Source organism: Macaca mulatta, chromosome 2 (genome assembly GCF_049350105.2).
Source record: "Macaca mulatta isolate MMU2019108-1 chromosome 2, T2T-MMU8v2.0, whole genome shotgun sequence".
NCBI classification, from domain to species: domain Eukaryota; kingdom Metazoa; phylum Chordata; class Mammalia; order Primates; family Cercopithecidae; genus Macaca; species Macaca mulatta.
In genome coordinates, this window is record NC_133407.1 from 161894076 (window position 1) to 161910468 (window position 16393).

Here is a 16393-nt window from a genome sequence, read left to right on the forward strand (position 1 = left end):
TTTTGTTGGCTGACTTTCTTGGCATTAGACTTTTTTCTTCTGTTTTAGAATTACGATTGCTCATTTTGAGTGGAAAATTTCTGTTTTTCTCTATCCTCACACCACTCTGACAGGATTTTGTAGTTCCCTCTACCTAGTCCTCTGAGATCCATTACCAGAAACAGGTTTCATAATCACATTTGGAGGTTGTTATCCCCTGGGTATATTGTAAATATACTAGATCCCTTCAAGGAGTCAATGGATATCAAGGTTCTACAGACCCTATGCCCACACCTTCTAAAACACAGTAGCCTCAGTCAATATGTAAATGTCTATTTCTTCCGATCTCTTTTATTAACTGGTTATTTCTTCCAAACTTCTTTTATTATTTATCCTCACCTCTATCAACCCTCTCTCCCTTCCCCTACTAACCCCCAACAACACACGTTCTCTAGCATCAAATAGAAAGTATGACTCAGGTTCACTGAATCAGAACTTTAATAGTTTAAAAGTTTTAATAGTTTAAAAGTTTTAAACTATTAAAAGTTCTGATTATATTATTATACCTTTCCCTGAAAGTTCTGATTATTTCCCTAAAACTTTCCCTAAAAGTTCTGATTATATTATTATACCTTTCCCTGAAAGTTCTGATTATTTCCCTAAAAGTTTCCCTAAAAGTTCTGATTATGTTATTATACCTTTCCCTGAAAGTACCAAGATCCTTACCAATATCACCTTCTTTTGAACTCAGATCCAATGGCTTCAGCTCCACTAAGCCCACTGTTTTGTGTGTATATTCCAGTTCTTCTCTTTAGAGATGTTTATCTTATATTATTTGATTCTGGCCATGTCTGGGTTTTACCTTTTAATACTTTACCCATTGTTCCTATTTGTTTGGCAGAGAAGGGGTTTTAAAAACATAAATTAACTGTGCCATGTTTTACCAGAAAACTATTCTAGATATAAAAAGAAATTCTAAAATATAAAATATCCTGAACCCCTTCAAAGTTCTACAAGGCAATGTGACCTCCACTTTCAATGAGGAAATTGAAGCTACAAGAAAGTTAAGTGTAGTGTTATTAGTTACATAACTAATAAGTGATAAGGAAGTCAGGAATATAATACAGATATGCTGATTCCTAGACATGTGCTCAATTTACTATAGAACTTATTAATTTCTGGAAAATTTTTTCTAGCTTTTACTCAGATTCTCATTTAGTACCACCAAGCCTAGTTTTCTCCATGTTCCCTTGGCCATTCAAAAAATCAAATATTCCAATATTACTTCCCAAGTCAAGAATAACACTAAATAACTGGAAATTCAAAATATCTTTGCTGGTCCCTAATTAACCCATAGTTTTACCAATTATCTGCCTCTCAGTCTTGGCTTCTCCCTTCTTTAGTTCTATCATTAGGCTAAAGCTAATCAGTCTTTCTAGCTGCTTACCTTTTTCATTATTAATAAACATAGTGGGATTAATTTTAAATATACAGAAAATTCCATTCTCCCCAGGTAATACCAACCTGCATGCCTTTATTTAAAAGTATTTACTGAGCATCTATTATGTGTCAAGTACCATGTGCTAAGTGCTAGAATTCAATGATAAGCAAAAACAAACTGGGTCCTTGTTCTCATGGAACATTATACTCTAGAGAAAGAGAGCAAATCACACAAATTAATGTAAATTTACTACTGTCAAACAATTGATATAAAGAAGACATATCTGATATTCTAAAAGTCTATAAAAGATAGGACCTTGTCAGAAAGGTGAAAAAGACTTCCTAGAGAAAGTAACTTTGAACTATAATCTAAAGGAGAAAAAACCACATGAAAAGAAGGAAGTGTTTCTGGCTGAATGGACAGCATGTATAAGGGTCCTGATGTGAGTGAAAGTATTTGAGTATAGTGGCAAAAAGAAAGCACGTGTTGTTAGAAAAGAAAAATCAAGACCATTATGTTAAGGTGTTTTGCTTCTATATTAAAAGAAATTACAAGCTACTAAAAAGTATAAAGCAGAAGAGATGACAAATTGTATTTGAATTGTGAAAAAAATCAATATGGCTACAATGTACATAATGGATCAAAAATGGGCTTGACTAGATAAAGGTGTGAACCAGTTAGGTCATTGTAGTAGATAAGGCAAGAAATAATAGGTTGAACTACTGTGATAGTGGCGGAGATGCAGAGAAGCAGATGACTTTGAGAAATATAGAAGAGGCAAAACAAACGGGACTTGATGAACGAGTGGCTACACTGTAAAGAGGAAGAAATTCAGTCATTGAAAATAATTATACTTATGATTTGCATAATTAGATGTATGCTACCTTCACTAAGAGGTAACACAGTGAGCCAAAGATTGATTATGAGTTGGTTTTGGAAAAGTAAATTGAAGGCGATGAGATGATGGGGGATGATGTTAAACACGTGTCTAAAGCCTAGAGGTTTGAATCAGAGATACAAATTTGCAAGTTATCTACACATAAGTACTGACTGCAACAGAAACATGGAGGAGATTATCTAGGGAAAAATTGTAGAATGAAAAGAAAAAAAGAACCCAAAAGTAAGCCTCGCAAAACTCCAACTTTAATGACTGAGCAGAAGATCATATAAACTTGAAAAGGAATGAAAGGAAAGATTATCTAGAGAGATGGGAGAAAAACCAAGAAGGCATTATGTTACAGATTCAAAATAAAACCATAATTCAATAAAAATGTAATTGTTAATAGTATCAAATGCAAAAAATAGGAATCTTTTTCTTTATCCAAATTTTAGGTGACAATCAATACGGGTCCACTATAAATTCTTACTTTTCCAGTTGCCTGTGTTTATGTATACTTACTTAAAGTATTCATCAGAAGGTCACTGTTGTCTTGAAATCTATTATGACTGGCATCTATATCAGGAATCCTGTATTGTGCCATGGTAGGATGTCCCGAGACACAATTCCCTGTATCAGAAGCAGAGGATTTGCAGTCTTCATCTTCTGAGTCACTAGAACTATCCTCACTACTTGAAGATGATGAACTTTTGGAATCTGATGAACTATCACAACTACTCATCTGGTCCATTAGACTAGCTTCTGCCTTCAGTTCTGAAAATAAGAAGAAATGAATAGATAGGTTAAATAAAAAATGCTAAATAAATATAATAAAAATTGAATGTATTAGTTTTTAAGAAACTGTTGAAACTAAAATCAAACATATATTTACAGTACTTAAAGCATTTTATTAAAACACAAAACTATTCTACCACCAAGCCATACTTCAATGATTGGATTACAGAAACTAAAAGGGATAGACAAGGTCTAAATCTAAACTCCACATTTATTTAAACCATTGTACTTAAATATACAGGTGACTCAAATATGAAGTAAATATTGTGAAAAACTATGAAAATTAAAATCTATTTTGGCAGAAACTGTCTTCTGATTATTTTTTATTCCTTTAAATACATATAATGTAATGTGATAATGTAACAGATGAACTTCATTCTTTTCCTGGTTTTCCTAGACAACATTTTGATGAAGCATCTATAGGTTTCCCCCCTGCTCCCTTAATAGGGATTTAAAATATTCTAAGTATTTTTGAAAAGCCAGTTCCCATTATAACTTTGGCTATACATATTTCTATAGATAAAAAGAATAATAATGATGTCTTCTTTTGTTTAGTGTTTTTCAAGTTCTAGACACACAAAAAAATCATAGTTGGGAAGGTCTTCAGCCACCATTTAGAACAACTTCATAATTTTATAAATGAGGGAATGAAGATCCAGAAAGGTCAAAAGTTGTCAGTTATATATGGGTAGAGGCAAGTCTACTGACTTTCAAGTCAATATTTTCCTATATGATACAAATGTCAAATAGTTGAACAAAATTTTTTAAACCAAAAAATTCTAAGTCAATAATATGCTCAGTTAACACATTGCCATTTGTTATCATCTTAGTACACTGCTACATTAAGTTAACTGGTAATTTTTAGCCCACTCCCTCATTCTCCCTATTATAGACACACTGGCTTTCTATTATTTGACCACATTAAACCCATTTCCAGGCTATGTTCTTTGTACTAGCTGTTTCCTCTGCCTGGTATATTCTTTACTCAGATCTTTTGTTTGTTTGTTTAATACATAATTTCCATAAAGTAAAATGTACAGCTAGATACATTTTAGCATATATAAAACCTGTATATCTACCACTGAGATCAAGATATAGAATATTTGCATCCCCATGAATATTCTCCTATGCTCTTTTCCAGTCACTAATCACCATTTTGACTTCTATTACCAAAGATTTTTGTCTATTCTTGAACTTCATACAAATAGATTCACTCAGCATGTACTTTTTGGTCTGCCTTCTTTTAACATAATGTTTTTATATTTATTCATGTTACTGAATTAATCTGTAGACTATTCTTCTCTACTGCTATGATATGATATGATATGATATGATACAAATATACCACAAGTTGGTTACCCATTTTCCATTTATGAATATTTGCATTGTTTTCAGTTTTGGATATTATGAAAATAATTGTTATGAAAATTCCTCTACAAGTCTTTTTGAACTTATATACATACTTCTCTTAGGTAGAAAGTTAGAGAGAAATTGCTAAGTCACAATAGGCATAGGTTTAATTTCATTAAAAACTCCCAGTTTTCAAACTGGTTTTACACTCCAACCAGCAAGGTATGAGTCACAGATGCTTCATATCTTCCCTCACTAGGGCACACACGCACTTGGTATAGTGAGTCTGATGGGTGTACAATGGTAACTTCTTGTAGTTTTAATTTTCATTTATTTGATGTGATAATATGAAGCAGTGTTTTTTATATGCTTACTGGTCATTTGAATATCATCTTTTGTGATAAGCCTGTTCAAATCTTTTGTCCATTTTTATGTTTGTCTGTCTTTTGCTTACTGATTAGTAAGAGTTCTTTATAGCTAATTCTTCTGGCTATGAGCCCTTTGTCACACATACGCATTTGTGAATATTTCTTCCAGGTTCCCCCAAGTCTGTAGCTAGACTTTTCCTTTCATTAATGGTGTCTCTTGAGAAGATTCTAGATCTCTGAAAGGCTGGCTCCTTCTTGAATCAGTTTAAGTGTAACCTTCTCAAAAGGTTCCTTCCTCTCCATTCTGCAACCCCCATTGCCTAGTTTAATTCTCTTCAAGACACTTATTTCTGAAATTCAGTTGAATACTTATTTGTTTACTGCTTGTATCTTCCCCACCCTCCCTCTCACCCTCATCCATACTCCTAAATATAATGTGAGAATAGGAATGTTATCTTGTTCATGTTGTATAATTATCGTTTTACAATGTTGGATTCAATTTACTAATATTTCATTGATAATTTTTGAGTTTAAGTTCATATGAGATATTGGTTCATAGTTTTCCTTTTCTTGTACTGTCTTTATCTGGTTTGGGTATTGGGGGTAATACTGGCCTCATAAATGAGCTTAGAAATATTCCTTCCTTTTCCTTTTTCCAGAAGAGATTGTGTAATGTCGGTGTTAATTCTCTTTAAATGTTTGGTAGGCTTCTGGGTCTGGCTATTTCTTTTGGGAGTGCTTTTTAATTACTAATTTAATTTATTCAATGTTGATAGAACTATTCAAGTTGCTTACTTCACCTTAGTTGAGTTTTGGTAGTTTTTAGCTTTTGAGGAACTAGTCCATTTCCTCTAAATTGTCAAATTTATGAGCACAAAGCTATAATATTTCTTTTCTTTTCTTTTTAGATAGGGTCTTGCTCTGTCATCCAGGCTGGAGTACAGTGGCACAACTATGGCTCACTGCCGCTCAACCTCTTGGACTCAAGCAATCCTCTCACCTCAGCCTCCCGAGTAGCTGGGACTACTCAGGTGCACATCACCACGCCTGACCACCTGACTAATCTAAAAAAGTTTTTTTTTGTAGAGACAGAGTCTCACTATATTGCCTAGGCTGGTCTCAAACTCTTAGGCTCAAGCAATCCTCTTGCTTTGGCCTCCGAAAGTGTTGGGATTACTGGCGTGAACCACCACACCCAGCCTACCATTTCTTTATAATACTTTTAATGGCTGCTGGATCTGTAGTAAATTCATTACTTTCCTGATTATAGATAGAAGTTGTACTTTACATTCCTGATATTAGTAATTTGTGCCTTCTGTCTTTTCATTTTTATCAATCTTACTAGAAGTTTATCAGCAGTATTCTCTGATGACTTCCTTTTTGTTTCATTAATTTTCTCTATTGTTTTCAGTTTCCTTGATATCACTTCTTATTTTCATTATTTGTCTCTTTTTGCTTGCTTTGGGTTTAATCTGTTTTTCTTTTTCTACTTTCCTAAAAAAGGGACTTAAATTAATTAATATGATAACTTTCCTCACTTCTAATGTAAGCATTTAGTGCCATAAATTTCCCTCTCAGAACTTCTTTAGTTGCATTACACATATTTTGACATGCTATGTTAACTTAATACATTTAGTTGCATGTATTTTTAATTTCCTTTGATGATTCTTCTTTAACCCATGGATCCTTTAGAAATGTGTTGTTTAATTTTCAAGTGTTTAGAGATTCTTCCTGTTGTCTGTTATTGATTTTTAGTTTGAATCCATTATGGTCAGATACATACTCTGTATGATTTCAGTTTCTATAAATCTATTGAGATTTGTTTTATGGCTCAGGATATGGTCTATCTTAGTAAATATTCCATGGGCACTTGAAACAAAATGTGTATTCTGCTGTTGTGTGGCATGTTATGTATCTGTCAGTTACATCCTGTTGGTTGATCGTGTTACTCAGATTTCCTATATCTGTGTTGATTTTCTGTCTAGTAGTTCTATTAGTTGCTGAGAGCAGAGTGTTGAAAAAACCAGGCATAATTGTGGATTTACAGATTTCTCTTTTCAGTTCTATCAGTTTTTGCTTCATGTTTTTCTCAGTTCAGTTCAGTTGTTAGATGTATACACATTGATGTCTTCCTAGTAAATTAATACTTTAATCATTATTAATGTACTTCTTTGTAGTAATTTATTTTGCTCTTTTTTTTGAGACGGAGTCTCACTCTGTCACCCAGGCTGCAGTGCAGTGGTGCAATCTTGGCTCACGGCAACCTCCTCCTCCCAGGTTCAAGCGATTCTCCTGCCTCGGCTTCCTGAGTAGCTGGGATTAAGGTGTGTGCCACCACGCCCAGCTAATTTTTGTATTTTTAATAGGGATGGGGTTTCACCATGTTGGCCAGGCTGGTCACGAACTCCTGACCTCAAGTGATCTGCCTGCCTCGGCCTTCCAAAGTGCTGGGATTACAGGTGTGAGCCACTGCGCCCGGCCTATTTTGCCCTTAAGTCACCTTTATCTGATATTAATATAGCCACATGTTTGTGCTTTTTAACATTAATGTTTAAATGGCATATATTTTCTATACTGTTACTTTCAAGCTACATATTTCATTAGTTTCTTATAAACAGCATATAGTTGAGTGCGCTTTTTATACAGTCTGCCAATATCTGCATTTTAATTGGCTTATTTAGATGATATATATTTAAAGTAATTATTGATATATGTTAGGGCTTAAGTGTGTCAATTTGTTATTTGTTTTCTGTTTGCTTCCTCTGTATTTCATTTCTCTTGTCTTGCCTTTCTGTGGGTTACTTGAACCATTTTAGAATGCCATCTCAATTAATTTACAAAGTTTTAAAAGGTGTCATTTTGTATATTTTTCTTAGTAGTTGGTTTGCGTTTTTCAATATACATACCTGATTTGTCAATGCATTCCCATTCTAAGTAAACCTCATATCCATGTAGGTCCACTTTGAAATATCATTATTTTGGGTATCAGAAGGTATTACTACGTTTGTTTCAGTCATCACATACGATTTAGAAAAGCCGTGAGGAATACTATAATCAATTGTACTTATTGATATGTTTGCTCTTTCTGTTGTTGTTTCTGTCTTCCTGATACTCTTAAGATTCCTCCATTTACCGTTTCTCTTCTGTCTGAATGACTTTATATAGCCAATATTTAAGGATAGTTTCCTAGGAACAAATTATTTCAGTTTTCCTTTCTGAAGCAGGCTATTTACCCCTCATTACTGAAGAAGCATTTTGGTAGATACAGAATTCACACTTAACATGTTTTTTTTCTTTCAGCACTTGAAAAATATTATGCCACTTCCTTCTGGGCTCCATGACTTCAGATGAGAAATCTGATGTTAACTGAATGGTATTCTTTCATAGGTAATATGTCATTTCTTTCTTGCTTTCAACACTTTTCTCTTTGCCTTTAGTTTTCAGATGTTTCATTATGATGTACCTTGGCATCAATTTCTTTAGGTTTATCCTATTTGGGGTTTGTTCAGGTTTTTACATCTGTGGGTTTATATCTTTCATAAAACTTGGGAAGTTTTTGCACATATTTCTTTAAATACTCTTTTAACCCTGCTCTCCCTCTTCTTTGAGACTCCAATGACACAAATATTGGATATTTTGTCATTCTTCCACAGATTCTTGGGGATATACTCATCTTGTTTCAGTCTATTTTCTATTTTCAGGTTGAGTGGATTCTATACATCCACAAGTAAACTGATTCTATCCACTCCCTAGCACTGAGCCCATCCAGTGAGTATTTTTGTTGTTATTGTATTTGTCAGTTCTATAATTTCCATTTGATTCTTACGTAAAACTTCTATTTCTTTAATGTGATTTTCTATTTCTTATTTTTTTCATTTGTTTCAAGGGAATGTACAACTGAACCATATTCGTGATAGTCATTTAAAGATCATTGTCAGATAATTCTAACATTTGATTCATCTTGGTGTTGGTATCAGTTGATTGTCTTTTCTCATTCATGTGATTCTCCTGAATCACAAATTATGTTATGACAGGTAATTTTCTTTTCTCTCTCTCTCTCTCTCTCTCTCTCTCTCTCTCTCTGTCTCTCTCTGTCTCTCTCTTTCTTTTTGACAGAGTTTTGCTCTGTCGCCCAGTCTGGAGTGCAGTGACACGATCTTGGCTCACTGCAACTTCTACCTCCTGGGTTCAAGCAATTCTCCTGCCTCAGTCTCCCAAGTAGCTGGAATTATAGGTGTGCACCACCACACCCAGCTAATTTTTGTAGAGACAGGGTAGAGACAGGGTTTAGTAGAGACAGGGTTTCACCACATTGGCCAGGCTGATCTCAAACTCCTGACCTCAAGTGATCTGCTCACCTTGGCCTCCCAAAGTGCTGGGATTACAGATGTGAGCCACTGTACCTGGCCATGACAGGTAATTTTCTATTGTATCTTGGATATCTTGGTTTTTATGCTAGGGGAGATCTATATCTTATTCACATTTTTAATTTTAGTAGGCAATCACCCAGTTGAGGTTTAGCGTGCATATTCTTGCCTACTGTTGTGGGCTGTGGTTTAAATGAAAATCTCGTTTCCAGAGTTTTTGCAGTATTATCTTGGTCTTCTTAATTAAATCTCCAGCAGCTGGGGTCCCTGATGATCTCTGCTGGTGCTATGTGATGAAAAGAAGGGACTTCACCAGGCAAGGAGATATGGTGCGTATAGGTGGAGAAATGGAGTCTCTTGCCTGGGATAAAGAGTGCTTTCTGAGCCTGGCAATTTTTTTTTTTTTTTTTTTTTTTTTTTTGGTGATTGGCTCCCCTGCTTGGAGGGGTGGAGGAAAGGAAAGTGCTTCCTAGCAAATTGTTTGTTGTGGCAGGATCCCATCTATTGATGTGATCCAGTCTCAAGATGTCTTTAGATGAGAGAGAAGAATCTTAGGTTAATAGGGCAGGGAGGCAGGTCTAGGAGGTAGTATAAACAGTCTTCCCAGGCTGAATGCTTATTACAATAGAATTCTACCTGCAGGGACCTTCTAGCCATAGAGTGTCTCTGATGGAGGAGGGGAGTCTCAGGCCAGGCATAAAGGGAGAACACTTTGAGGACTGCAATCACTCACTGTGGTATCATCCTGTTTGCTGGTACTTCCAGCTGTGAGTTGTCTCTGGGTATGGGGAGTAGAATTTTAGATCCATCTTATTTCTTTTTAAAAAAAAAAAATTTTTTTTTTTTTTTTGTAGAGATGGGATCTTGCTATCTTAAACTCCTGGCCTCAAACAATCCTCCACCTCAGCTTCCCAAAAGTGCTGGGATTACAGGCGTGAGCCACTGCACCTAGCCTCTATCTTATCTCAAACTCAATTCTAGATAGCTCGAAGATGTAAATGTAAAATTTAAGCTACAAAAATACTAATATAACTGCCAGACATAAACTTGAAAAGATGATTCAACCATTTTAACAGTAGTCAGTGGCACAGTAGGGTCAAGAAAATATTTTATAGAATGCCATCTAAGGAACATGTTATACAAATATCTCAATGTAAATGAAGTTCCATTCTCATACTAAGTTAGAAATAGAAAGCTTTATGGTTGGAGATATTAACTTATCCTCTGCAACTTTCTTTTTTTAAATTTTTAATTTTTATAATTTTTTAATTGAGATGAGGTTTCACCATGCTGCCTACGCTGTTCTCGAACTCCTGGACTCAAATGCTCCTCCCACCTTGGGCCCCTAAAGTGGTGGAATTATAGGCATGAGCCACTGTGCCTTGCGTCCTCTACAACTTTCTTTTCCCTGAGTTATGCTTCGATACAATACTTTTATTAAGGCCTCTATTAAAAAACTGTCACATGGAAGAACTTCTACTTTTACTGTAAAATTACCATTGAGAACACTATATAAAGTTTAATGCTCCCTAGAAAAACGTTCCATATGATGAATTCCTTTCAGAATTTAGTAACAGGAAAAAGTCTGATTCTTTGTAACCTATCCGATAATACAACATATGCTGCTTGTGTCTCCCTTTTTTTCTTGATGGTTAGAAGCTCAGAGCTAAATTATTATTATTTTTATTATTATTTCATTTTTTGAGACAGAGTCTCACTCTGTCACCCAGGTTGGAGTGCAGTGGCACAATCACTATTCACTGCAGGCTTGGCCTCCCCAAGCTCAAGTGATCCTCCCAGCTTAGCCTCCCAAGTAGCTGGAACTACAGGCATACACCACCACACCCAGTTAATTTTGTATTTTTTTGTAGAGATGGGGTTTTACCATGTTGCCCAGGCTGGTTTCAAACTCCTGAGCTAAAGTGATCCACCTGCCTTGTCCTCCCAAACTGCTGGGATTATAGGTGTACACCACCACACCTGGCAATTTAATGTGTTAATGATCAGCAAATTTGCTTCAATATCTTGATTTTCTGTACCAATATTTTATTGTATTCATGTATATGAAGATATCATAATTCAAATCCATTTGGAAGCAAGTATGATGTAAAAAAAAATAAAATTCAAGACCCCTTGTACCACCAAGCGTTCTGGACTTGTCTTTTTTATTGTTTGTATAGGAGCTACTAATCAATTAGAAAATGAATACTCTACTGGGCTTAGAAGAGAACAATGAAATTGGATGGCTATGTGCAAATTTTAAGAAGGCAAAGTGTAGAAGCAAATATACTTTAGTGACCAGGGTCTCACTGCAGCCACAATTACTACATCGATAACCCACATTGCAGCTAGAAAAAAAAATGGAGATTTAAGTTTTCTTACTTACAAAAGGACTGTATGTACTTCCCTAAAAATACCTCCCTTCTGAGAAGTAAGCAGCAATTCAGAAAAATGTGCTTGCTTATTCTACTTACTATATTTCCTCATTTCCCTATGGAATTGGTGACATTTTAAATACGTACGACCTGGCCATACATAAACATTTTGATAGGAAGATGCTGTGAAGAATTGAATTTGAGTCATCACAAACGCCAAAAAGAAGAAAACTCCAGTTATATATTTCTAAAAAGTCATTTTTTTTTTACCCTGAATAGTAATTTAAAATGATACAAGGGGAGGTTCCAAGATGGTTGAATAGGAACAGTTCCAGTCTACAGCTCCCAGTGTGAGCCATGCAGAAGATGGGTGACTTCTGCATTTCCAGCTGAGGTACGGGGTTCATCTCACCGGGGCTTGTTGGACAGTGGGTGCAGCCCACAGAGTGTGAGTTGAAGCAGGGCAGGGCATTGCCTCACCCAGGAAGTACAAGGGGTTGGCGAATTCCCTTTCCTAGCAAAGGGAAGCCGTGACAGACAGTACCTGGAAAATCGAGACACTCCCACCCCTAATACTGTGTTTTTCCAATGGTCTTAGCAAATGGTATACCAGGAGATTATATCCCACACATGGCTTGGAGGGTCCTACACCCACAGAGCCTCACTCACTGCTAGCACAGCAGTCTGAGATCAAACTGCAAGGCAGCAGTGAGGCTGGGGGAGGGGTATCTGCCATTGCTGAGGCTTGGATAAGTAAACAAAGTGGCCTGGAGGCTTGAACCGGGTGGAGCCCACCGCAGTTCAAGGAGGCCTGCCTGCCTCTGTAGACTCCACCTCTGGGGGCAGGGCATAGCTGAACGAAAGTCAGTAGAAACTTCTGCAGACTTAAATGTCTCTGTCTGACAGCTTTAAAGAGAGTATTGATTCTCCCAGCATAGAGTTTGAGATCTGAGAATGGACAGACTGCCTAAAGTTGGTCCCTGACCCCTGAGTAGCCTAACTGGGAGACACCTCCCAGTAGGGGCCGACTGACACCTCATACAGCCAGGTGCCCCTCTGAGACAAAGCTTCCAGAGGAAGGATCAGGCAGCAACATTTGCCCTTCTGCAATATTTGCTGTTCTGCAGCCTCCGCTGGTGATACCCAGGCAAACAGGGTCTGGAGTGGAACTCCAGCAAACTCCAACAGATCTGCAGCTGAGGGTCCAGACTGTTAGAAGGAAAACTAACAAACAGAAAGGACATCCATACCAAAACCCCATCTGTATGTCACCATTGTCAAAGACCAAAGGTAGATAAAACCACAAAGATGGGGAGAAAGCAGAGCAGAAAAGCTGAAAATTCTAAAAATCAGAGTGCCTCTTCTCCTCCAAAGGAATGCAGCTCCTCATCAGCAATGGAACAAAGCTGGACAGAGAATGACTTTGACGAGTTCAGAGAAGAAGGCTTCAGACGATCAGTAATAACAAACTTCTCCAAGCTAAAGGAGGATGTTCAAATCCAATGCAAAGAAGCTAAAAACCTTGAAAAAAGATTAGATGAATGACTAACTAGAAAAAAACAGCATAGAGAAGACCTTAAATGACCTGATGGAGCTAAAAACCATGGCGTGAGAAATACATGACGCTTCCACAAGCTTCAGTAGCCAATCAGATCAAGTAGAAGAAAGGGTATCGGTGATTGAAGATCAAATGAATGAAATGAAGTGAGATGTTTAAAGAAAAAAGTGTAAAAAGAAATGAACAAAGCCTCCAAGAAATATGGGACTATGTGAAAAGACCAAATCTACGTCTGATTGGTGTACCTAAAAGTAATGGGAAAAACGGAACCAAGTTGGAAAACACTCTTCAGGATATTATCCAAGAGAACTTTCCCAACCTAGCAAGGAAGGCCAACATCCAAATTCAGGAAATACAGAGAACACCACAAAGATACTCCTTGAGAAGAGCAACTCCAAGACACATAATTGTCAGATTCACCAAAGTTGAAATGAAGGAAAAAATGTTAAGGGCAGCCAGAGAAAGGTCAGGTTACCCACAAAGGAAAGCCCATCAGACTAACAGCGGATCTCTTGGCAGAAACTCTACAGGCCAGAAGAGAGTGGAGCCAATATTCAACATTCCTAAAGGAAAGAATTTTCAACCCAGAATTTCATATCCAGCCAAACTAAGCTTCATAAGTGAAGGAGAAATAAAATCCTTTACAGACAAGCAAATATTGAGAGATTTTGTCATCACCAGGCCTGCCTTACAAGAGCTCCTGAAGGTAGCACTAAACATGGAAAGGAACAACCGATACCCACCACTGCAAAAATATGCTAAATTGTAAAGACCATCGATGCTAGGAAGAAACTGCATCAACTAATGAGCAAAATAAGCAGCTAACATCATAATGACAGGATCAAATACACACATAACAATATTAACCTTAAATGTAAATAAGCTTAATGCTCCAATTAAAAGACACAGACTGGAAAACTGGATAAAGAGTCAAGACCAATCAGTGTGTTGTATTCAGGAGACACATCTCACATGCAGAGGCACACATAGGCTCAAAATAAAGGGATGGAGGAAAATCTACCAAGAAAATGAAAAACAAAAAAAAGCAGGGGTTGCAATCCTAGTCTCTGATAAAACAGACTTTAAACCAACAAAGATCCAAAAAAGACAAGGAAGACTACTGCATAATGGTAAAGGGATCAATTCAACAAGAAGACCTAACTATCCTAAATATCTATGCACCCAATACAGGAGCAACCAGATTCATAAAGCAAGTCCTTAGAGACCTACAAAGAGACTTAGACTCTCACACAATAATAATGAGAGACTAACACCCACTGTCAATATTAGACAGATCAATGAGACAGAAGGTTAACAAGGATATCCATGACATGAACTCAGCTCTGCACCAAGCAGACCTAATAAACATCCACAGAACTCTCCACCCCAAATCAACAGAATATACATTCTTCTTAGCACCACATCACACGTATTCCAAAAGTGACCACATAGTTGGAAGTAAAGCGCTCCTCAGCAAATGTAAAAGAATAGAAATCACAACAAACTGTCTCTCAGACCATAGTGCAATCAAATTAGAACTCAGGATTAAGAAACTCACTCAAAACCACGTAACTACATGGAAACTGAACAACCTGCTCCTGAATGACTACTGGGTACATAACGAAATGAAGGCAGAAATAAAGATGTTCTTTGAAACCAATGAGAACAAAGACACAACATACTAGAATCTCTGGGACACATTTAAAGCAGTGTGTAGAGTGAAATTTATAGCATTAAATGCCCACAAGAGAAAGCAGGAAAGATCTAAAATCAACACCCTAACATCACCATTAAAAGAACTAGAGAAGCAAGAGCAAACAAATCTAGCAGAAGGCAAGAAATAACTAATATCAGAGCAAAACTGAAGGAGACAGAGACACAAAAAACCCTTGAAAAAATCAATGAATCCAGGAACTGGTTTTTTAAAAAGATCAACAAAATTGATAGACTGCTAGCAAGACTAATAAAGAAGAAAAGAGAGAAGAATCAAATAGACACAATAAAAAATGATAAAGGGGATATCACCACCAATCCCATAGAAATACAAATTACCGTCAGAGAATACTATAAACACCTCTATGCAAATAAACTAGAAAATCTAGAAGAAATGGATAAATTCCTGGACACATACAACCTCCCAAGACTAAACCAGGAAGAAGTTGAATCTCTGAATAGATCAATAACAGGTTCTGAAATTGAGGCAATAATTAATAGCTTACAAACCAAAAAAAAAAAAAAAAAGCCAGGACCAGATGGATTCACAGCGGAACTCTACCAGAGGTACAAAGAAGGACTGGTATCATTCCTTCTGAAACTATTCCAACCAATAGAAAAAGAGGAATCCTCCCTAACTCATTTTATGAGGCCAGCATCATCCTGATACCAAAGTCTGGCAGAGACACAACAAAAAAAGAGAATTTTAGACCAGTATCCCTGGTGAACACCAATGTGAAAATCCTCAATAAAATACTGGCAAACCGAATCCAGCAGCACATCAAAAACTTATTCATCACGATGAAGTCGGCTTCATCCCTGGGATGCAAGGCTGGTTCAACATATACAAATCAATAAATGTAATCCATTGCATAAACAGAACCAACAACAAAAACCACATGATTATCTCAATAGATGCAGAAAAGGCCTTTGACAAAATTCAACAGCCCTTCATGCTGAAAACTCTCAATAAACTAGGTATTGATGGAACATATCTCAAAATAATAAGAGCTATTTATGACAAACCCACAGCCAATATCATACTGAATGGGCAAAAACCTGGAAGCATTCCCTTTGAAAACAGGTACAAGACAGGGATGCTCTCTTTCAGCACTCTTATTTAACATAGCGTTGGGAGTTCTGACCAGGGCAATCAGGCAAGAGAAAGAAATAAAGGGTATTTGATTAGGAAAAGAGGAAGTCAAATTATCCCTGTTGGTAGATGACATGATTGTATATTTAGAAAATCCCATTGTCTCAGCCCCAAGGCTTCTTAAGCTGATAAGCAACTTCAGCAAAATCTCAGGATACAAAATCAATGGGCAAAAATCACAAGCATTCTTATACACCAATAACGGAAAAACAGAGAGCCAAATCCTGAGTGAACTCCCATTCACAATTGCTACAAAGAGAATAAAAAACCTAGGAATCCAGCTTACAAGGGATATGAAGGACCTCTTCAAAGAGAACTACAAATCATTGCTCAACAAAATAAAAGAGGACACAAACAAATGGAAGAACATTCCATGCTCACGGATAGGAAGAGTCAATATCGTGAAAATGGCCATAC

At 36.6% G+C, this 16393-nt stretch overlaps 1 protein-coding gene across 4 annotated transcripts in view; it reads right to left on the reverse strand.

Moving 5' to 3' along the window:
- The window catches only part of EAF2 (ELL associated factor 2), a 59981-nt gene that overhangs the window by 19415 nt on the left and 24173 nt on the right, over positions 1 to 16393 (reverse strand). For 3 of the 4 annotated variants that reach the window (XM_077990840.1, XM_028843360.2, NM_001193490.1), the window contains 1 exon segment: positions 2820 to 3071. In XM_077990840.1, coding sequence (XP_077846966.1) covers positions 2820 to 3071 — 252 coding nt within the window. 4 annotated transcript variants of the gene reach the window in all.